Here is a 25073-nt window from a genome sequence, read left to right on the forward strand (position 1 = left end):
CTTCACCATCAAAGCCTGTAGTGGTACTGCTGCTTATAGGAGTGTCTCTTCTGAAGCAGGTCTCTACTTCGGCTCTTGAAACTTCGAAAAGTGGCTGCATTAAAGCTGAAGTTGGCGTTGTTTGTGTCATTACCACAGTTAAGCCCTTCTGGACTAAAGGATTGACTTCCAAAGACTACACGAGCTAAACAGAGTATTAAATCACTAAGATCCCTATTTTGAGGCAAGAGACTTTTAGTTGGTTTCAACACCTATTTTGCTCCAACCTGGAATTTTTTGGCAAAAGAATGTACTGTTTTAGATTTACTGCCCAACATCCAAATGCCATCTGCATTGATGTAGCTATAAAATCACCATTCTGGTCCTCGGGGATGACCGAGGAACATGCATAGTATGCAGGAGGTTTAAATATGAAAGCTGTCAAATTGGCAACATTACATTTGGATCAGCCTAATTTGAAAATATTCGCTAGCTGGACGGAACACAACCACCGGAAGTGATTTTACTAAGTACAATAAGCTTAGAAAAAATCTCAGTCCATAGCTGCCAAGGTTTGAGATTGCTTATGAGTGACATTTCCATAATTTTAGTGTAATTATGAGTGACATTCAACGACTTTGAGTGACACTTTCTCGAGACCAAAATCAAGCAATGAAGACGAGGGAAACATAAATATCAGAAATTCTAACCATTTGAGCAACAAGAAACTCTAAAATGATTTTAAACTGCTGCAAAGCACCAGGGAACTAAGGACACTGCAGGATGGATGAGTGTGCGTGCCAACCTTGTAAGACATCTCACATTAGTTTCCTTTTTCTTTTCACACACTTTTATTACTAATGTGACTGGTAGCGCTCCCTCTCAGTCCTGCATGAAATCAAACTCAACCATGGACATCTGGTGTTTGACATCATGACAAATTAACCAACTACATGTGTGCAGCAAATAAAGTAGTGTGATGAAAGACCAATTTATCAAAAACAAGTCTGTATCCATATCCTAACAGGCATTGGTACTGCATCGGTTTCGCCAATGTGATTAATAATGAGCTGTTTTTGTTGTACTTTGTAGCTTAGTGAGCAGTTGTACAATATGTTAGAAAACTCAGTTTAAGCGTTATGACTTTTTTTCAACCTATAACAAAAAACAGCTTATTATTAATCACATAGGTGAAAGCGATGCATTACCAATGCTTGTTCATCAGAGATACCACTAACTTAGTTTAACATACATTTTTGCAACAACCTACAACTTTTCTTATTTTTTTGTTTCTACTTTGCTCGCATCTAATTCCAAGTTCCAGACTAGATGCATCTTGTGGGTACCAGTATTAAGGCTACCCACTTGGCATGGACTATCTGCCCTGGTTGTAGTGGCTGCTATGGATTCTGCTAGTGGCCATGCTCGCGTTGCTGGTGAGATGCTATTTTTGGGGTTATTTGTACAAAAAGCAAAAGCTTATTGACATTCAGTCATAAATCTTCAGGCCACTAAGAGGGCACGTCCAGAAATGTGAGGCATTTCGCATGAGCTGCAGCAAGTCTGAGCAGACGCGAGGGGAGAGTCAGAGCCGGCAAAATTCGCTCATTTCATGTCACTGTAAAGGCCAAGTGGTCTTTCTGATCACCAGCAGAGGGTCTGCGGGGTCCCCTGGAGACACCTCACCAGGCTGATTTATCTGGAGCTATAATATTAGAGAGAACTTCCCGAGCTGGTTAAGAGTGCCCGTGTATGCAAATGTACAGTTCATGTGCGTTTGGATTTCTATGACACACACCTAACTGGGAATCATTCTGGAACACATAACACTTACCGCAAGCATCACAGAGTCAGGCCTACCTTCCATACTTCCTCCGGAGGTAGAATTGAGGCTCCCAGAAAATAAAGATGTGTGGTATGACACAGCAGACAAAATTCAAGGCATTATTATCGGCAACTCCAATGTCAAACTCCAATCACCTTTCTCGCTCTGTAAACCGAATGCGCTTGGCAACTGACTGTCACTTGAGAGTAACTAACACCGGGAGACGCCGCAGCTGTCTGATCGCGCGCTGCCATTACCATTTGTGTCATATGAATATACAGGCTGCTACGTTACCTGATCCTCAGCTGAGAGTCCGGAGGACGGTGGCGCTCCAATAATTGCAGGCCATTCACACGCAAGGCAGCAATTCGGGTTTGCCGCCCGACCCGCCTCCAGTGAGATTCGGCCAGGCTGTCCGGGGAGAGTACTAAGCAGCGCCCGACCGTCCAGTGACAGACTGTCCTCTGGCGGCCACTGCAACCCGGGTCCCTAACTCCTCTCCATCTACGCGGTCTCCCTCGGCTTCCTAAATAGGTGAATTTGGCGGGTGGTAATTAACAGCCTTATTGAATTTGCAGTGGCGCCCGCAAACCAATAGCTGCAAGCCGCCTTCAATAGCAACAGGATGTGACATCAAAGCAGCGGCATGGATACAACATGACTGGGCCCTCGACGACGTCAGGCGCCGCGCCTGGGGAATCACAAGAATGATACAAGTGTTACACTGAGTACTCAGCGTGATACTGCCAGCAGTCTTGCCCCAAGCCTGGAGCAGCGTGCACCACGGGCTGCGCGCTGCCATACTTAACAGTTAGTCAGCTCCTTCAGTGAGTGTCATAGCTCAGAGTCAGACACTATACATATGCGTGACAATGCATTTCAGTGCAGTAATGCAGAGTACCACACTGAAATGCGTCCGTGTCACTCCTGGTGCGTGACACTTGGCTGGACTGCCAGTCCACTCCTGTAGGTACTAGCGCAACATTGAAAAAAATCAATTTCCACTTTCTCATTTGGCTTGTTTGTTAACCCTTCTGAGAACAGAAATACTTGCTGTACTAACGTCAACGTATTAAATGAAGCAGAGCACAATTCTCACTATTTGTCCGTATGAAGAGTCAAAACAGCTGGATTCTAAGTTGTGAGAACTTTGCCTCAGGCTGTTGGCATTAGGTGAAGCATACGCAATATTCCTCCCATCCCTGATGCATTCAGGTGCTGCTTACACCTACTCTATTGGTGATATTTTGAAAAGCCTTCTCAGACCCACTGCAAAACGACACATATGCTAGAATGAAGGCCAAGCAAACCCGATTATTTAGATTTGATACAGTTTCGGGTGGAGAGGAGGCAAGCATTCATGAGTACAACTGAATGCTCAGGGGATGAGCTATTGTTGATTTAATGGCAACATTTGTTTTTTCAGAAGGCAGAAAGCTTACTGCAGGAATTCAAACAGAGCATTCGTGCTTAGAGTTGTGGATTTAGCTTCTTCGTTCAAACAATTCTATCAACAATACAGAAAGGGATACGCGCACCTGTTTGTGAGATAGCACAACAAAGTTTTCTCCCTTTCCGAGGAAGAGGTGTGGATAGCAGTGCAGTCCACCTTACCCCTTCTTAAGTCCCACCTTAAATTACGTGGAAAATTTGATTCACAGATCCTCAGTGACGGGATGAGCAGCAGAATATCTTCCAAAGTGAAAGGAGATAGACCCACAAACTCTACACTTGGGTTATGCCTTAATACTCTGGATAAGACCCCCAACTTTCCCTGCTCCACAACTCTTCTCATGTCTCCTTCACAAAAAATCTAGATGAATAAAATGTCAGTAGTCTTGGCCAAGTTAGCAATAGTGTACAAAATGGAGAAAGGATGCCAATTCAGATAATTCCTGATTCCCAACGTGGGGAGGTTTGCGTTGAATTCTGGACTTCTTTAAAGACATTTGATGAAAAAGAACACATTTAAATGGTGTCAGTTTCTTCAAACTTTCCAAGATGATCGTCTTGGACCTAAAAGATACTTTCTTGTTCCACATGTTTAGTTTTTTAAATTTGTGAAACTGCACTTTCGGCTTACCATGCTAAACCTTTTAATAAGATGAGTGTAATGGTGACTTATTTGCACTAATAGAGAATCTATGTGTACCCCTACGTGGATGACTGGATGCTGAAAGCTCTGTGCCAGAAATGTATTTGCTTCAGTCTGCCCATTACAATATACATTTTGCATGATCCAGTATACTCAGTAAACTAACCATAATCCTGCCTTTTTCAAAACTAATAGAACACAGTTTGAAGTGGTGATTTTCGACTCTTGGCAGCTACTAATTTCACCCAATAGAAAAAAATTGCAGAATTTCAGAGCTGATACAAAAATTCTCACCCTAGCTTCGTTAGACAGACATATCAGTTCTCATGAGATCTTGTATCTTTCTTTTTGTCCTCCCCACCTGGCTGCAGATGAAACCACTCTAGCAGACCCTGCAAGATCATTGCACCTACTTTCATGGTCATCTGAGAGATTAGATCCAGCTGCAGCCTTTGCTGGTACAATTGCAGTAGTGTTGGATGTGCCCTTTCAATCGGTCAGCCAATCAACCTTATTCAGAAATATACCATAAAAGTTACCTTAAAACACAAAAGTTCAGATCAGAATGCAATCAGCCTGTACATACAAAAATAATTCGTCAAATATTATTAGCTCAGACAAGATATTTAAAATCAGGTCATATCACATGTCAACTCAGTAATAAATAAACTTGCAAATATAAATCATGACACGAGTATCTTTTCTTCATTGCCAAAACTGTGCATATAAAGTTTAATACTGCATACCTTATTTCTTGTGTTTCAAGACATTGTAAATATATCATGCCTTGCTTATAACATTTAAAATCTTCTCATGGGGCAATCTTTCAGGCTTTTGTGGCAGCAACTGACTGTGGTACAGACATACCACTGTAGGGCTGGCAGGCTCAAGTCGGCCACCTTATACTCATTGCTCTGTGGTCTCCTAAGAGAACAGATAACACATCATCTTTCGGGGTTAAGATGAGAACATCATGCATTGAAGGTATTCTTTCGAGAGATTTAGGGAAATCAAATTAAGATTCTGATGTTCCACACTAGAGTCATGTTCTATGAAACACGCACAGGAGAGTGGCTTCCATTTTTATTTGCTGGGACTGAATGGAACTTTGGAAGTCGTTCATTGACCAAGGAATTCGTTTTTCAGCAGGTCTTCTAGCTTGGAATGAGATTATAATAGGAGATCTTTTTAGCAATTGGTCCTCTATGAATCACAAAAAGGGGCTGTTAAAGAAGATTTAGCTCAGGTTTTTCCAGAGCTGGAGAGTCCTTAGCATAGACCACTTTGTTCTCTACAGTTACTAAAAAGACTCATTGGGTGATGCAGTGGTTCTACTATGGACATATTCCCTCCTGTGTCTTATGCACCTGCAGATGGTAAAACAGAAGATTTGGCTGTACGGATCATTTGGTCTCTGTTGCTCCAGATGGGCCAGTGTCACTCAGACCTGCTGCAACTAATCGGCACTCCTGCATATCCACTTGCAGTGTAGGACAACCTAGTGTCTCAGAGAAAAGGCCGGCTGCTCACTCCATAGCTTGTAAGCTTTAACCTAGGCGCTGAACTTTAAAGTTTAGCATTAGTGACCTAGGAGTGTTGTTCAGAGTTGGTGGGGGCCCAATGAGCAACAGGATGCCCTTCTAAGAGGCAGTCTATTCTAGTAGATGTTCAATATTTTTGCAAATCATTATAGCATAGATGCTGTTGGAGGGAACAGTTTATCCTCATCCAAGCTCCTTTAAGGAGACTGTAAGAGTGATTAACATAGGGAAACTGTGGGAGACTCCATCTGTTGGAAGGTAACCTTACTAATGAATGTTGCCGGTCCTGCAGATCCCTCAGTGCCCTTCCATCGCTCCTCTACGAGATAACAGGAATGTCATTGTTTAGTATAGTTTAATCATGTCATGCTTCTTTTTCCTGCATCTTTAACCTATGTGGGTGGTGGGTAGTGGGAGTTAGGGATAGGAGGGAGGTGGAACCAAGAACAGGTGAAATTGATGTCAACTCCACTCTGTATCTCTTATGGAGCCGAAATGATGCTACATTTGAAGCCACACAACTCCTACACTCCTATCAAGCTATGCCTCCTCCTGCTCATGGCTGAGTGTGCTTTTCACTAATCGAAAGGCAAGACTTATGGCTGTTATCAAATGATTAGATTACATGATATGTACTCTGCTCATACCAATATGTTCTTTACTTCAACACTGAAGCAAAGCACCTCTTCACTGTTGTTAGACCTGTCATATTTAGGGTGGTCTTGCTCCAAACTTATCTGCTTACCTCCTGTTTTTGCTGAATCATTTTGTTGACCTTGGGACTCTGAGCACTTTATCCCTGTTGGCCAGTGCTAAAATGCATGTGCTTCTCCCCTAAACATGGTAACATTAGTGTATACACAATTGGCATATTTAGTTTTCTTGTAAGTCCCTTGTAAACTCGTATATCCTATAACCAGGGACTCTAATTTACATGCTACGAGTGGGCCAGCAGCACTGATTCTGCCTCCAACCCAAGTAGCCTTCCAAACCTGTCTCAGGCATGCCACTTCGACTTGGCGTTTAAAGCCTTTTTGCCAAGTCTTCGACTCCCCTTTATGACATATATGCCACCCCAAGGTAGGACCTAGGTAGCTCGTAGGGCATGGTGCCATGTAAGTAAAAGGTAGGACATTTACTTTGAAGTTTTGCCAGTCCTGGTAGTGAGACATTGCTACATTTGTTTTTAACTACTGTGAGGCCTACTCCTCTCATAGGTTAACATTGGAAATTCCATAAAACACTTTTAAGCTGTAATTTCTGATTAGAATGGAGTATCTGTGTCAAGTTTTATATTTTTGTCAAGTTTTATATCTTTGTAATGGTAATGACAAATGCTCTTTACTGGTAAAGTTAGATTTACCATTACTATTTTTGAAATGCCACTTTTAGAAAGTGGACATTTCCCTACTCCTACATTTCTGTGTGCCTCCAGTCTGTCTCCAATACATGTTCTGGGGTAGGTGACAGCTACGTGTTGTGCATTCCCTCTAGACAGCCACAACCACAGGAAGGTTAGGTGTGTCTGAGTACTCATCTGTATTGTGATGGCTCTTCCTGGGCAGGAAGGGAGGGAGGGGCTGACACACCTAAATAGGCACTACCTATTCCCCACACAAAGGGCTGATTACCCCCTGCTGATAGTCTGAAGCCAGGGCTGGGAAAAAAGGGTTTCTGTGCACTTCAAAGACCCTTCTTTGAAATCACCCCCACTTCAAAGGCACAACTGGGTATAAGTACTGAGGCTCTGACCCCACCAAATCAGATACTTCTGGACCAACAACTGGATGTTTTCAGAAGAGCTGCTGAGCTGCATTAAGGACTGCCCCTCTGCTGGACTGCTGACCTGGTTGGCTGATTTTCGCTTGTGCAACCCTGCTGCCTGCTGCTCTCTGACCCTGCTGGGAGAAGTGGACTCTACCTTACATCGAAGTGATCTTTATGGGCTTGTTGGCTTGCCTCATGTTGCTTGAGACTCAGGGCTATCAAAGTCTCTACCCCTCTCCGTTGCCTTGTTCACTTAACTGTTGACTTTGCCCCGGTCCAGCGCGACCAGATAACCCCCTGTAGCAGGGTGGAGGGTGTTGAGGAGGACTGGTGGAAACCTAATGGTACTCACGCCCCTTCTCTGCCACAGACTGCATGGGGACCGGAGTCAGGCGAATGGTGGACCCAGCCGGAGGACTGTGCCTTTAACATCGCCGATGACGAGAGGGAAGCCGCAACCCCCTATGACGTCTTTGTCAATGTCGGCGAATGCGGAATGGGTCAGGCGGTCACGCCCCCTTATGACGCGTGGCGAGGCGGAGTGGACATAAACCCGGAAGAAGCTGTACCGGGTGTGCCCGACACCGCGAGGACGGAGACGACCGAAGAGAAAGCCCAGAACGGAGAGAACGAGAGAGCAGTAAGGACAGAGGAAGAAGACGAGGAGAGTCTCGGAGGAGCGGCGCCAGGAGGCCCGCGATACCGCTCTGCGCCCAGCCACACTCCGAGAAGAGGAGGAGGAGGAGGAGTGTGGCTCTCACAGGTGCGTGAAAGGGTAGCAGACTGGTGGGGAAAGCGCGGAGGCGCTGTGTAAATAGTGTATAGCTCTACAGACCCCCTCCAAAACCCCCTTGTTTAAGTAAAACCCCTGTGACCGTACTCCCTCACTAAGTCCCCTCACTTCCCCCTACACTGTATACAGGTCGAGCACTCTCTCACCGGTGTCCTCACTTACCCTGGTAACCCCAAGGGAACGTCGAAGGCAGGACCAGTAACCCTGAGAGCCTCTCTCTTCTTGTCTTCTATGTGGCGGTGGAACCCGACCCGAGACCGAGACTTGGAGGAGGAAGCTGGAAGAACAAGTCCCCGTAGAACCAGAGACCTAACGGCAACCTTGGATCCAGCCACCCTAGCAAGAGAAAGGAGGTCCCAGCGAAAAAAAAAGACATTCATAAAAATAAAACCTCGTTTACCTCACCCTGTTGTCAGTGTCCCTCCTTCTGAACCGCCACACCCCCATAGGCGCTTATTACTTCTTAGTGCTAGAACTCTTTTTAGTCTTAAAAATTCATAACTCAACTTCTCCTTAATGGTTTTTTGTCGTTTTGGTCTTGATTTACTTATAAAAGTTTCTATTTTTATCAACCGGTGTTGAGTCTTAGTGTGTGTGTGTGTGTGCACAAATACTTTACACATTGCCTATTTAGATAAGCCTAACTGCTTTGTGCCAAGCTACCAGAGGATGAGCACAGGTTATCTTTCAGTATGTATCTGACTTACCCTGACTAGAGTGGTGGTCCCTATTTGGACAGGGTGTATACCTCTGCAAACAAGAGACCCCATTTCTAACAGCTGTAGAGTTGGTTTATGTAGTGTCATTGCCAGGATCAGAATCCTTGAGAGAAAGGCTTCTGGGCAGTGTACTCTGTCTTACACAAGAAATCGATCCGCACCTCACGAGCCTGCCTTTGGTTATTTTTTGGTATATCGCTTAATTCCAGTATATAAACCATACCAAGGCTGGCTGTGCAAAATTTAGAGCTGACCTCCGTTATCACCAAACATTTCAATTTTAACCCAGCCAAGTCACTCTTCCCCACCTCACAGTAAAAAAGACTTGCGAAGGGACTCTGCAGATGGCTATAGTAGTCCTTCAATGTTGAGGTTTAAATAATGAATCCACTTGTCAGCCAGCCCCAGACTTGGATCTTGGGCAGTCCACAATGTTGAGGCCCAGAGAGCAGTATTAAGAACAGAGGGGTCAGGCCTGAGGGGAGCACAGATCCTGTATAGCAGTCTACATTTACCAACTATGTCCGGTAGTAGAGCCAGATCTATAGAGAAGCATCTGACCCATCTGCACGTGCGCTTGGTTCTCAGCAATACTAGTAGATTTGCTTTGTTCGAGTGATATGCGTATAGAGATAGCATGTAAAAAATAATCCTGACTGAGACATTATATCCCCAACACATCCAATTTTAACCCTGCCCATTGTAACCATGAAATAAATGTTATTGCCTTTAGGTTTACGCTGAGGTATTTTTACCTAAATATTTTGAGTCCCTCTCCTATCCAGTACCATTTATAATGATCTCCCTCATGCTGAGGTTGAGGCGACCCTGGTGGTAATATTCTACCAATATAGGATGGAATTGATTATGATGAAGTACGCCACAATGATGTGGGTGAGGCTTTTCATCCAATATCTTTGCTATTATTGCTTTAGGACATTAGCGCTGTTCAAGTAGGAATAGTGCGTCTGATACTATTGTATTTGTGGTTTCTTAGAGTGTCAAGTAACCCGACTAGCAGTAGTTATAGCCTCTGCAGGAACATATATGTACTTGCGGGTTTCGAACTAGGTAATGAGTTAAACTATTAGCAAAAATGTATTCTTGCTTGAGTAAATTTGTGGGGGCGGAGTGGGAGCCTTCATCCGTGGATTTTGGTAAAGATCAAATTTTGTCGGCCTCAGAGGCATAACAGAGGTCCCTGCAGCTCCTGTGGTGCAGGGCGGTCCCAGACATATGGGGTCCCATCCAGCCTAAAGATACTGATCGGGGTAATTTAGAGCCAAGTCTGGTGGTTTAGTGGACTAATGAATCCACTGTAGGGGCCTGTGTTTGACCTCATGGTCACAGGTTCAGATCCTGGCAGGTCACTCAGCGTTTCAACCTGCTGAGGTTGAAATGAGTACCATTGAGTTGGGTAAAATAAACATCTGTTATTCAATTCCAAGATATCCTTCTGGGTGAAATTGTGCTTTACAAATTCATATGTTATGTTATACGGGTGTCTCAGGCCCTCTGATCATCTTCATGAGGGTCCATGTTTGTGGGATAAACTATTGCTAGCCCGACGATAAAAAGCCTATAAGCAGGGCCACTGGAATTATGTGGTAGGAGACGGACAAATTGTGCGGCAGGGTAGAGTAAATTATGAGGCAAGAAAAGGCAAATTATGCAACGTAATGCGGGTATTTTTTTTAATAGTATTTAATAGTAATTATTTTGTACCTTTTACACTTGTTAACATTGTCTGGGCATGGGGTAAACCTCATTAGTACCAGTTTAACACCCAAATATGGCAATAAGCAACAGAAAGGAAACCAGTCAACCTTTGCGAAAGGCCTTCCGCGTGTCCCCTGCATTGTTCGTAACTTTTGAACTGTTTGAACTAGGAACACATTTTTGTGGTTATTAAAATCTGTAGATTATGCAGCAGATGATGGATTATGTAGCAAATCTGTGATTATGTGAAAGTCACCGCACAATCGCATAATTCCATTGGCCCTGCCTATAAGATAACTCAGTGAGTTAAGCACTCATTGCAGAACTATATGTTGAACCTGCAATCCACTGCGTTGAATCTAAGCAAGACCGTCTGTCTTTTATTCATTGAAGACTAATAAAACGAGCAGCGCTGATAAAACTACGAGCAAAGTCCCAAATAAAGTGTAATTGTTTTATGTGAATTTACACGCGTTGTAGTATATGCTTTTTAAACTACGTCACATCTGTGAACAGTTTTATATATAATGGGTGTCGCTTTGGTAAATCGTCTGCACGATATCATTGATCAACCGTTGCGGTCATGAAACTTAAATTGAAGCTTGCAATTCCATAAACAATTATGTGGTTGTTTCTTCTATGTAGCTTGGTTACCTGCCATTGTTTGAGCAATTTACTGCTGAATTTGTTTTCGCTGGCTCGACAGAAAATGTGTTTTGTGTTATTTAGGGATTACTTTGAAGTCTGTGTCTAATGGGGTAGTCACATTTTCTATTCTCATACTGCACAAAACCCTGCTACAAACCCAAGCACGGCTAGTGCATTTCCCCAGTGACAGTGACTCATTCGGAATATCTAATTTGGTTTCCAAAGCCTCCCCTTGCAGGTGAGGCGTTTCTTTTTTTTGAACTGAAACAATTTGTTATGATAGCATCGTTCATTTTTTGAGCCTGCGGAGAGCTGTATGTAAAATGATTAGAAATCTTAATTAATCTCCTAAGAGAAGGTCGCATAGTTCTCTCTGAGACCAACGTCTTATTTGAGGCCTCTAGCTGTTTAATTATTGTTGAGGTCTGCCAGCCCTGGGCTAGTCATTTTGTCCCCAGGATGCAGCTATTTGATTTTTTTGTTCTTATTGAACGAGCCACCACCCTCTGGAGTATGTCTGTTGAATGTTTATAACATGCCATGCTAGCCTATAATTAGGAAACAAAGTTATATTAACAAAGTGTTCAAATAGCAAAAGGTGTGAAGAGCGATTTTGAAATTATCAGACATCCCTTACATGTCTAAAATCGTTCAAATTTCAAAGGATGTGTGGAAGACCATATAGATGTTGATTGGTTATTTTTATATTGGCTTGAAGGACACCGCTGTCGGCGCTTTGGCTGTTTCGGAGTGACATTGTTGCGCCATATCCATATTTAATAGGTCGGGAACGCCGTGGCCGATTTTATCAGGTGCATTTTCGTTTCCAGTAAAACCACTGCTCGGAGAAAATAGAAAATATCCTCAGGAAATGGGAATCCGCATGTATAGGACCCAGGTATTTCGAGGGCCATTTTACTTCCAGTCCCCACATTCAGGGGATGATAAGTACTCCAGCCAGAACCATTAAACCTGACCTCGAAATCTCTCATCTGGTCTACTGTAATGACGTCGATAGAGAACAGCTTTATTTTAGTACAGTACAAATAACTTTATTTCGGCCTTAGCCATAAAAGTGAGTGATATATAACATACAGCACATGTAAACAACATCAATTCAACATTGAAGGAGCACATTTAGCGACATCAAGTTATCATATTTGACAACATGTGAATTAGTCCAATTATTCCTAAGATTTCCCAGGAAACATCCTGTACCGAGAATACAATAAAACAATCACATTAAAGTAGTTATTTTTTTATAAAAGTCTAATATTTTAAAATCTTAAAACACAATGTACCAGTAAAAGCCCATCTTTTTGCTTGCATCAAGCTCAGGGTACAATTCATAAGCGAAACGTACAATTTACATTATTAATAAAAAGTCATTAAGATCTTAAAATCACATTACAGCAATAGCACACCTTCTTTTTGCCCACATTAGATGAGTAACCCAGCCAGAATAATTATACCTGGCCCCGGAATCTCTCCTCTGGTCTACTGTTATGATGTAGCTACATACTGTTATGATGTAGCTACAGAACAGCTCTATTTTAATGCAGGAGTCCACCCTCCAACCTCCACCCCCCGCTCTTTTATTTAATTCCTCTGAAGAACATTATTTCTCCTCGCTTTCCACCTAGGCAGGGTCACAGGAAGCCAATTAAGTAGTGCAAGAGCCTCGATTAAGCTAAGTTAATCAAGATGAACTATTTCTATAGCTCCCAAAGCCCACAATAAATCCTTCCACCCAGGCAGACCTCTTGCAGTTAGAAGCACTTAAGACCAAGGACAGATTGCCCGAATGCCTACTCGTGACCCTCACAAAGTGCCATGCATTGAGATTGCTAATACTTATATTGATGTCCTGAAAACGTCATCTTCCACTCTTTGTTTCAGACCACCTATAAGTCGGGGGTTAGTTGTGCACGGCAAGGGTTTGCGTATGTTGCATGCACTCCCTTCGGAAAAGGTCTCTTTCACCCTTTTTGTTCGTTTTTCAAGTGCTTGATAGTTGACAAATGTGAAAATACAGCTTTGGTAGCTGCTATCTGATGGTCCGTTCTAAGGAAGCATAGGCACATGGTGGGTGCCCCATTCCACCTAATTGACAATCCTTTGGCTGATTCCCTAATGGATCATGAGGCTAACTGTAGGTGAAGGGTATTCCAAACCCACAATGGTCACCTCACAGGGACCTAAAAAAAAAAGAGCTACAATAGATTTTGTATCTGAGACTGTAGCTTTTGTAGTTCTGTGGTAGCTTGTGAAGAATTTGGTGGATAATTTTCCTGATGAACAGGCAGAGGCTTTGGCTAGATGGTTGTTAATGTTATGGAGTCATCATAGCTTATCATACAGTCTTGTGTGGATCTGGTGAATCTAACGCTAGGGGAGATGACCCCTTTTCATGAATAAGGCATTACTCTTGACTTTGGTGTTCAGGGTTTTTCCTTGATATACAAACTAAAATCACACCAGTGGATGGAGAGAAAGGATTTCGTAATATAGGTGGACGTATACTATAGACGGATAATGAAAATGGATGAAATTCATGGTCTTACAGAGATTCTGCAATACCTATTTTTTTTAGTTTAGACTATTCAACGATTTATTAATGCTTCCAACCCCACAGAAGCATACGTTTGCCAGGGGTCAATCTGTAAATAAACAATAAAGAAATGTTTAGTATAATAGTACTCATTAAAAAAACAAGCATTTACAATGCAACGGTCTCGCCTTTGCAAAAGTTACAGCTATTGGCATTGTATATGACCATGCCATTTATTTATCTTTTTTCAAAACCAACATATAAATAAAAATGTCATTTACAATACCAATAGCTCTAACTTTTGCAAAGGCGAACAGGCAGACAGGGGTGCAAGACAACCAACACAGTGTGATCTGTGTACCAACAACAAACTACTACATGTGCAGGCTCCACTCTGGTGGATCACAACTACAAGGAGACTGTTTACTTTAAATACTCGGGGCACGCAGTCACCGGTTTATTATGACAGAGAAGATCATGAGTAAATTCAGTACCTTGCACACAGCGTTTTCTGTGCGTCTCATTACTAACTAGTCTCTCCCCACCAGGTAAAGCAGGAACTCTAGCACGTGTGTATTCCAGCCAATGTGACACTGTCACAGGGACCAATATCAGCGTCTTGGATCATGCAAATGCATGCTTTGGTTTGTCATTGTGTGCATTAGCACACAGCCTCCGTGGGAATTCAGTGAGGCAAGCAGAGTGCACACCCTACTCTCTGCAGACGAAATAATGCACGCGAGGGAACATCCGTTCTTCGGTTAAGCCCTATTAGGATGCTTCGAATTCCTATTAGGATGCTTTGAATTCTAGCAAATAACAAGAACAATTTTTGTCGGACTGGTCGTTTTTACAGCTCGGATGCAAATAGACCGCATAAGAACGTAAAGCACACTGATGAAAAAGATTTGTGCATAACACACGGTGCGGGTATCTGGCATGTACACAACCCTTTCCCGTTGATGATAGAGAGCCGCCCATGTCGAAGTACTCCTCTCACAGCATCCAAACATGACCTCAGCCCGCCACCGAGCACAGACTCCCACCACATGCATGTGCGGGATGGGGGCGAAGATAGAGAAGAATACACATCCCGATGCAGCGCATCCCAAGGAAAACACCCCTGCCCTTCGAGACTCACAAACTGCATGGATTAAAGGGGATGAGTACAGATAAACACAAATAAGAGTTCTCTGGGTAGTGGCGTTCTTGTCTCACGCACAGGAACCATGGGTTAAAGAACGGTGAACGGCCAGCAGCACCACCCACCCACTCGAAGTCTGGACCCTAAATCACGTGTATGCGAACCCGTGAATCCCAAGTTCACATCATCCCTCGATCAGAAGGGCTGCAGACAGAGAGCAGCCCACTGCAGAGCCCCTCCTCCCGCGATCATGCGTTGCACGGCAGCAGCATGAGCAGAGTGCTGCAGAGAAAGCACACGAGCAGCACGGCACAGCACTCCTCATGACTGTGATCCCGTCCCTCCACAAACCGCGCCCAGGACAGAGGCATGCACACAGACTGCAGATACCGCACGCATGCACTCTGCACCCCACCGTGGCTTTAGCGCACAGTTCGAGCAGAGGCGTAGCTCCCTCTCCGCCCCCTCCTATCCTTGCCCCTACCCCAGTATACCGCCCCAGCAGTGACCAGAGAACGTGGGTACCTTGCAGCCACCATGGGAGGTCCTCGCGCCCCCAGCCAGCTACCGTGCTGTCCTGTTATCGAGTATACTCGGCGAGAGGTCTGGATCCGGGTCCTGCAGAGAAGCACTTCCGGGTCGCCTCGGGCAGCGCGGCGGCCCCTTCAGGTCACTGCAGGCGGTGGCCAGAGCGCTTCACAATAGGAACAGAAATGATCCATGAGACGAGTGAACACGTTACAAAAGCAGACGTTAAGTTACATTAGGCAAAAGTGACAAGTGTGAGCAAACAAAATACAGAGGTAGCAAAGGGTACATTACAGGAGAAATAGGCTGGGACCTCGGCAAGAGGGAGGGTGTAACGCCCATCACTAGAAAAGGGGCGGGGCTTAAAAAAGAGAGAAAAACGCCCCCGAATCGCGTTAAGACGGGGCCTGAACTGAGTGACGCCCCTCTCCTCCAATGGCTGGCCAACATGTACGAGGCCAGCCAATGGAGAAGAGGGGCGTGTTCTAGCCCCCATACTAGACAACATAAAATCTCGGACTCCGCCCACTGCGTGGGACGCTAGTCCGAGACCTAAAAAGGGGGCGTACCCGTGGGCTGTGGTGGAGATTGCGTTCTCGTTGCAGATTGTGTATCACGTTCACCTCCATGCTCAGATTTCAGATTTTAGCACCTTCTGGACTAGAAAAATCTGGGAGCTGAAGGGGTTCTGGTGAGATGGTGTCACCACATCTCCGCATAATACAAAACCATTTCGAGACCAGAAGCATGGTTGCTTCACTCTTCTCTGTGACAGCACATGAAACCTTTTTGGGGTCCTACCCTGTATCCGAGGATGTTTCAAAGATAACAGTCTTTCAAAGGATCATAATACCAATCACCACCTACATTATCGAAAGTGTCTAACTGTTCCTTACATCTGGCCATTACCCTTTATCTTCCGTTTGTAAATGATTTACATCATTAAAATCCTTTTTAAATTATTGTTTGTGCTGCATGATGTATTTCTTCCTTTTTATGTTTTTCCATGTAGCTTGCAAGGCGGAACGTTTTTTGTTTATATTGTCTCCATAACATATCTTCCTCTAGTCACTACACAGTTTTGTTTCGGTGTTACTTGCTATAATATTGTGTAGCACTTCTTTAATGAGCATTGTAGTCCTTTAATTAAAAAACATGGCTTATCCATAGTGCATTATACTACTACTACTACATAAATATATTCCTACGCGGCCAAAGAGTTTGATCGGAGGCCAGGCAGAGTATCCTCCAAACAGGAAGACAAGCAATTACAGACTGGTTTCTGCATCTTTAGGTCTCATCAAGGAGGTACAGCTTGAATCATATTACAGTCAACGCAGAGCCAAGTATAGGTATACCTGTCACACTTAGGGTGTCTACTACCACAAACAACAATGTAACAAAAGAAATTCTTGAATTACTCAGTCGCACGTGATCACTCAGTGCTGAATTTAGGTCTGTCGGTTTTGCCCAATGTGGCATACTAGACAGAGACCTGCTGTATGCATATCAGGCTTAGTCTTGCTCTAATAGTTACACCAAAGCCCAGACTTCAGGCCAAGTTCACGTCAAACAGGAACAGAAGCAAACCCAGACCAGTTTCAACCTATTTAAACTTAATTGGTGCGGTATTGCTTGAGTCCTATGGCATAGTTGGTATGGGACCCACAATTGAGCACACAGTCTGTGTTTATAGTGTCTGCTACAAAAACCAACAAAGGAGTGGAAGGAATGCTTGAATTAATCTCAGCCACAGGCGATTGCTCATCCCATATTGCAGTCCCTCGTTTTTTGTGCACTGTGCTAGAAAAAGACCAGCTATGTGCAAATTAGCTCTGGTCCTGCTCCAGTACGAACAATCCAGCCCAAACCGCCAGACACATTAACCTATTTAAGGTGTGTGAGAGTTGTTTTGGGTACATTTGTTGTATTTTGTTCTAAGAGTACATTTGGGCTATATTTGGGCCTCTGGCAATATTGATACAGGGATTCCAGGGACCAGCCTGATTGCTATTCAAAGGCATGCTACCATACAGATACAGTGTGCCAAGGTCTCCAACAGTCTGTACTGCCTGGACATGTTATCTTCTAACCATAAACCAGTTTGGTGACTGTTGTAAGTATTAGTAGGGGTAAATAGGCACCCACCACTAGCAATTAGGCCCCCCACGCAATATAAGGTCCAGACAAGGTCTCAATAAATTACTCCCTTGTTCAACCTTTGGTAGCTGGAAACAAGGAGGCAGGCTTAATTTAGGAAAACGACGTGTGAAGCATTTAAAAACATTAATACATTAAATAAATAAGGCACAACACACAATAAAAATCCACAACCAATTTATAAAAATAGGAAATATTTGTATGATTAAAATGACATCCAAACAACCAATATAAGGAACCAACTATATGAATTTTTAAAGAAGAAACACTTTCTAGTGCTTTAAAAACATTTAGCAACAACTTGGGACAGATGATTGCGCTTGACCGGGACAAAGCCCTGTTCGGATACACTAAACAGGAGGTCTCAGTCAAACTTTTACCTTCACATTACAAACGTTTTTGGAGGATTTTCTCTTGAGGTTGAGCGGGCCTCTCCAGCACACTGGATTTGCAGCAGCATCTTCAGCTTGGTTCAGCACGAGCCCCCTGTCAACTCCTGGAGGTTTTACGCTTTCAGCTGCAAAAACCTGAAATCTAGGCCGTGCCACGGTACAAGATAGTTGGCTTGACTCTCGATGTCTGGTCGGTCACCTTTTGGAGCTTTTGCCAAATGTTGCTCGGTCACCTTTTGGAGCTTTTGCCAAATATTGCTCCAAACTTCTGGAACTTCTTCCTAAAGTTCCTCTTGAAGGGTTCAAAGTGTCCACAACACAAATCCAAGCTGCCAAAGTCTCTGAGTTGCTCCTCGGAAGTTGGGAATGCAGTTCCCATAATGCACCTGGCCAAATCCTTAAAAGTCCAGCTGAAGGCGGACAGCTGGGCTCTTCTTGCTGGAAATTAGGCACATGGAGCTTTTTTAACCTGTTGCTTTCAGGGAGTCCACTCTTCATTTTGAAGCAAAGCAGAGGCCTTAGGGTTATAGTGCCTTAGGGTGCAGCAGGTGCAGTCACTCAGAGTGCAGTCCTCTTGGAGCAGATCAGGGTTCTTCTTGCAGTTTCAGGCAGCAGATCTGAGTTGCTATGAAGCTCTCCCATATTTATCCAATGTTCTGGTGCTACAAGTAGGGGGGCACCCCTAACCAGTGGGGTAAAGGGTGCTACCCAAATGCAAGACCCTTTTCCTCCAAAGTGTGCTATATTTTTGTCCCACGTCAGAAAACATCTGTGTTTGTGCAGGCCACTTATCACCTCATCAAAGCAGTTTGGCTAAGCCTGTGAAGGGCTGGCCAATCAGGAAAGGCTGCTTAAAGGCTGGATTTTGGCTCACAGAAAAAAAGATCTATAACTTATTTTCTGTCTTCGTTATGATAAATTTCACAGTGGCAAATTGATGGATTTATCAATCTTTTAAGTCCTTGTATTAATATTTTAGCTCACTCCTGTCAATAGATACGCTGTTCAGAATTCCCATATTAGTGTATGGAGCTAAAAGTCAACAATGGGGGAGGAGGTAATAAATTGTTAGTGTTTCCCTATCCCAGACATAAAAACATCTTTTAAAATGTCTGTACTTGCTTTTACGTGGCACCCTACCCTAGGAGCTCCTAGGGTAGACCTTAGGGGTGACTTATATGTAAAGAAAAGGTAGTTTAATACTGTGAAGTTCCTTTAAATCCTAAGTTGAATGTGCATGTGATTTCAGTTTAAAAGCAGCTTGCAAAGCAGGGCTGAATTTTAAAACGACAGCAGGCAGCACAGCCTTGCACACTTAAGTGCCTCCAAGCTGCTGGGCCTCTAAACCTACATGCCCTAGTCGTTAGTGTTCGACCGTTTGAATGTGGTCTTGGTGAAAATAAATTGCCCTACCATTGACTAGGTACTTACGGGTAGGTTGTCAGTGCCCATTGTAATTACACCTAATTACCAGATACCTTTTTAATCAGAGCACTGGCCCTGGGCCTGGTTAGCAGAGCCCAGGGTGCCGTCCGAGTCAGTTACAACCAGTATTAGTCAAAAAGAAATGAGGGTGATCAGGGCAAAAAAGATGACTTTCTCACAGTGACTGTGAGGCTGATTCTTTCCAAGTAACCATTTTTTATGTCCTACTTTGCTGAACAGCAACCTCTTGTGGGTTTTGCTCCTCACGGAGTCATATGGCTAAAGGCCCTGTCTTTCCATAAAAGCAAAACATTAAATCAGTGGTTCTGCACCACTGTTCTAAACAACCAGATATTTTACCTGATAGCTGCACAATCCCTAATCCCTTACCTTCCATCTTGCTTAGGGAACTCAGCTTTACGAATGTCAACCCCTACTTGCAACTGTACCCTATACTCCTTTCCACTAGTCCCTTAATTAACAGCCGCATCTTTTATCACTGCTGGTAGTAATTAAGCAGCTCCAGTCTATTATCCTCACTGTAATGATGTATCCATACATTTCAACTAAAGAAATTATCATAAATTACTTCACTGTGTAATATAAATTTGTATTTGCAGTACTCTGCTCTAGCGTCCAACGATGTGATTAGTTCTATTGTAAACCTACGCATTAAAAAAACAATAGATTGTATTTCGCACAGAAAAGGTGATAGATGAGACTTGGTGGTGATGTTGCCCATTGCTGGGATAGAGGTTTTCATTTGCCTTATTATTTAACTAAGATTTAAGTTGCAATGTTTAATCCGGAGTAAAGAGCCAACAAGCAGTTTAGTAGTACTGCGTTAATCCGAGAAGGACGGGTTCGGTGTGAGAATCAGAGATGACACATGGCACAAAGAAATTGATTTAGTTGCTAAGTGATGGGTAGGACGGTATCAGACGGAGAGGACAACATTTTTTGGCTCAGTTTCACCCAATTATTTGCACCTAGTCCTGTGACTATATTTGCTCTGCCATGTTGTGCAAGGGGGAAAACAGCTGAAAGACTAATTTATTAAGGTGGTCTTGCTGCTGTCATTCGTATGCATGGGCAAACTCAGGAGGGTCCCTCACATGGATGTGTGGTGAGCCCTAAAGCACCCATGCAATGAATCGTGTTTTTTGAGAAATTAAAAAATTCCCCCTTGTTTCCATCTGCTTTCAATAGGCATTCGTTTTAGACGCAAAGCCTCGTCTCGCTCTCCTAGTAGATCCAACTTTGCATCATAACCTATGGATGTTTGCGTTGAGCCACCTCAGTAATACCCCTGTAAAGTCCCCTTGATGCAAAACAGCGCAATTCGCTTTTTGAACTGAGACAAGAGTACCTTTCCAGCTCTTAACACCTTTTGCCCTGGATCATAAATACCTGTAAAACTATGCATAATTTTGCGTCATTTAGAGTTTGGGATTGACAGTTGTGGTAAAAGAAGAGTTTAGCAGGGACTGGACAGCAATTTCCTATTTTCCCATTGGGGATTTATTTAAATGAGCATATTTATAAAATGTTATTTTAATAACTATTAATTTATTTTTATTACTACGGGTGTTGCCTTCTCATGCTTATCGCCATTACTATTGTAGTATTCTTTCTGGATTTCTAAGTGCTGTGGTATCCAGAGGGCATATAGAGGTTGTCAGAATTCATAATCTAAAAATTGGATTAACAGACCACTGTCACTCCAAAAAAAGGCTGTAAGTTGGGAACTAGATTGTTAAATGTTTGGACATCCAATTCTTGCAGGTGGACTTTAATACTGTTTGCATTTAATTTTTGTGGCAGAAGATATACCGTAGTTGCTTTTTCTTCACAGGAGAACTAATCTACTAAGTGACTGAATAGTAAACACCCCTACAGTTCTTTATTGTATGGTGTGTATCCTGATATAACTGATCTGAGTGCAGTTCCTTTGTCACCCAAATCTATTGTCAATATCTAAAGTGTTTTCCTAATCCTACTTCGATTCAGTCTACAGGATTAGGATCTGCAAAGTTACACTGGGTCGTAAGATTATAAAGCCTCCTTTCGCTCTGCGCACTTGCAAGTTCCCTGTGCCTTGTAAGCATTTAAAGTATGTCCTTTTGGAGTGCCAGATTTTGAAAAGCACATTTAATGTTGTTTTTTTCTTTCCAGTTCCAGAGTACCTCATGGAGGCTTTGCCTTCATTATGGGAGGCAGTGGATTGCAGAATTTCACAATAGCTGCTGTGCCCTACACCCCGAACCTTCTCCCCACATCAAGTACATGGTATGTGAAGGAGTCTATTGTTAATGTATCTGGGAAATTGATTAAAGGCGTTGTATTATTTTTAAATCATTTTTGTGCATTTCAAGTATAAATATATATATATATATATATATATATATATATATATATATATATATATATATATATATATATATATATATGTGTATGTACAATGTAACTGATTTAAGGAAAATACATTAATGCTTTACAAATTTATATTTTAGATTACTTTTGAAGAAGAAAACAACTGAGGCCATACTTACAGTGTCAAGTTATTGGGATGTTATCCAACTTCATTTGTTTGACCCCTGTGATCTAGATTTAATGAATTAGCGCTGTTTGTAACTTCTGAACATGAGAAACCCGCATGGCATAAACTATACATGCAGATCCGCTGAGTGCAATATGGTGTCTATTCCCATTGTTGGGGGAGGGGAAGGGCAACATGACCCACTGGAGGATTTGCAGCTTCTGAATCATGACCCCGCCTCCCCACATTCAGCCATGGTAATAAGTACTATATTACACTCTCCACATCTGCTTATGTATGTATATAAATGTGCCTCTCTCTATATATAATGCATTAGACAGTGAAGGTAACAAAAGTGTAGTTACAGTTAGGTCAGAGTTCCTATAGGAGTAGTGTTTTTTTGCTTGCTAATAACTTTGGCACCCTTTGATGAATCTCCACAAACCTTTCCCCAAGAAAATGTTTCATCCATCTTGGTTCCTTCATGGACAGTTTTGCACTGATCCATCAAGCAGGGGCCCAGGAAAAGGTTATCCATCTTAATTCCCATAAGAAACTTTGCTGTCTTGTACCGAAAAAATGGATGAACTGCATTGCACCAAATTTGGCAGAAAGTTAGAACTTTACTGTAAAAGTAATCTTTTGTGATTTGGTATAAATCCGTTCATTTTTTTTTTTTAGACTAGTTTAATGAGGGATTCGGGTTAAGTATGAAGGGGTTAAAATGTAGGTAGTGTCCATATATGCTCTGATTGACCAAATTAAAGGGTGGTAGTCAACATGAATAATTTGTTGTGGCAGCCACTACAGGACTCAGGAGCATGGTGCCTGCACCTTGATAATGAATTAAAAAAAATATAAGGAATGCTGGGTGGGGACATCGGAATCACTAGAGGCCTATGGGGGAGGGGCAGCAGAGGGCCCGAAAGGGACGCCTTCTGATTTCCCGGCTACAATATGGGCAACATGTTGTGGCAGCCATTACAGGACTCTGTGACATGGTGGGTATTATAATATATTGTAGTGAATGCCAGGTTTTGAAAGTCACAAAAAAGGGACACATATAAAGGGTGGAAACACATTTTAGTCACAATATTTATCATTTTTTGGTGGCTTTAGACTCATTTTAGGAATTCTCGTTGGTTCTTAAGTGATGTTACTGTGTGAAAAATACTGTCTCTCTGCTGAGATTTAATGAACAGTGTTTTAGATCAAACTTTCTCTCGTGATTTTCTTATGGGGGATATGAAAGGTGCTCCAGAAGAGAAAATGAGAGCACCTTTTCTATATGTTCACACTATACTAAACTTCCACCATGTGAGACTAAAGTATGATATTCTGAGTAAAACATATACTTCCAACAGCAGCAGCAACTCATCAGTTAATCCTCCAGGGTTCTACTGTGTTCCACAGTGTTCTAACAAACAACTAGAGCGCTAGCATTTTGTATTTATGACAAAAGTATTGCACACCTGACCGGCACCTTGATGAAATAAAGCTGTAAAGTTGAATGTATTTCCTTCAGAGGTGACTGCAGTAAGGAAACAACACAAGGGGTCCTTTTTTGTCATAGAAATTATGATTAGTGCTCTAAAAAGCTAAAATTAGGACATTTTCTGCGAGTTCCCAAATTTCTTCCTCATCCATGTCAGTATAACGTTTTGAAATACAAGGAGAAATGTGTACTTCAGCACCATCAAAGTCTGTCAGTTAACTTTCTAGTAATTAACTGAAGCGTCACCACAGAGCTATAGTGAACAAGTAGAGCGCTAACAGTCTGTAAATAAACATTGAGGTGTTAATGCAAGTGTTAGAAATCGGGTTTCTGTTTGGCAGGGGTATGCACCCTGTCCAAGCAGGAACAACAATCCTAGTCAGGATATGTCACCACACACCATAATTCAACCTGTGCTCACCCTCTGGCAGCTTGGCACAGTGCAGTCAGGCTTAATGTAAGAGGCTGTGTGTAAAGTATTTGTGCAACACCTAAAACAGTAAAACGGTTAAAACATCACATAAAAAGACTCCACACTAGGTTAGAAAATAAAGACTAATTTTATAAATAAAACAAGATCAAAACAGCAAAACTCCAACAAGTATGAGTCGAGATATGACTTTTTAAAGATTAAATGTGAAAATAGCTCTTAGAAGCAATAAGTGCCTATTTGAGATATCTGGTTGCGCAGGACTGGGACAAAGTCACATGTTCAGGCTGACCGTGATGGAGCGCGGGCAAGATGCAAGGCCCACTGAAAAGAAGTACACTGATCCTTGTTGCAACAGCAAAGATGCAGGTGCAGCCTAGTGATGAGTCGGTGTCAATTCCACAGTCGAGGTGATGCGTCGATTAGCTTCCCGCAATAATGGTGATGCGCCAGTTCCGAAGACGATGCACCGGTTCTGAGATGTGCCTGTTCCAAAGGCTATACACTGGGTTTTTCTCCACGCAATTGAGGGGATGCACTGCTCGTCTCTCTGCAGTATTTCCGAGTGCGATGCGCTGGTCCTGCTCCCGCAATGTGGCGATTTTGCTCTCTCTGTAGAGGATGCGTCGGTTCCGCTGGAGCAAGTTCCTGGGTCCACTTCCAATGGGCCAGGGACAGGAGTAGGGTGGACGACTGATCAATGAGTCTTCCAATCAGGAGGCTAGTCAGTTAGCCCCTGGAGTTACTCTGGATTCAAATGATGGAGGTCCAGTCTTTACTCAGTCAGAGAAAGCAGATGGCAGAAGGGCAACACAGCAATTCAGCTGTCTAAAAGAGCAGCTGTGTAGCAGAGTGACAGTCCTTAGAGCAGTTCCTCTTCCTGGCAGAGTGGTTTCAAGTACAGAAGTGTACTGTATTGGTGGGGTCAGAGACCCAGGAAACATACCCAGTTGTGCCTTTGAAGTGAACGTGACTTCAAAGAAGGCTCTTTGAAGTGCACAGAGCTTCTCAATTCCTACCTAGGCTTCTAATTCTAAAGGGGGGGGGTGCAGCAGCCCTTTGTGTGTGAAGCTGTGCACATCCTCCCAGGAAGAACCATTAGATCACACCTAAATTCCCTTTTTGTGTAGCTGTCTAGAGAGAATGTACAAAGTCCAGCTGTCACCCACCGCACACTGATCAGAGACAGACTGCAGGCACAAATGTGCTCAGAGAAGTAAGATGCCAACTTTCTAAATGTAAAAAAGAATAAATGATGGACAGAATGCTGAACAAATAACGTTCACCCCCCAGTCACAGATCTGGGTTCAATCCATCATTTCT

The 25073-nt window shown here is 43.0% G+C and overlaps 1 protein-coding gene across 4 annotated transcripts in view; it reads left to right on the forward strand.

The window, feature by feature from the left end:
• Window positions 1-25073, forward strand: part of HACE1 (HECT domain and ankyrin repeat containing E3 ubiquitin protein ligase 1) — a 302230-nt gene that overhangs the window by 252884 nt on the left and 24273 nt on the right. For all 4 annotated transcript variants that reach the window (XM_078648310.1, XM_078648311.1, XM_078648312.1 and 1 more), the window contains one exon: window positions 21462-21575. In XM_078648310.1, coding sequence (XP_078504436.1) covers window positions 21462-21575 — 114 coding nt within the window. The remainder of the gene's footprint in view (window positions 1-21461; window positions 21576-25073) is intronic.

Source organism: Lissotriton helveticus, chromosome 6, assembly GCF_964261635.1.
Source record: "Lissotriton helveticus chromosome 6, aLisHel1.1, whole genome shotgun sequence".
Classification (NCBI taxonomy): Eukaryota; Metazoa; Chordata; class Amphibia; order Caudata; family Salamandridae; genus Lissotriton; species Lissotriton helveticus.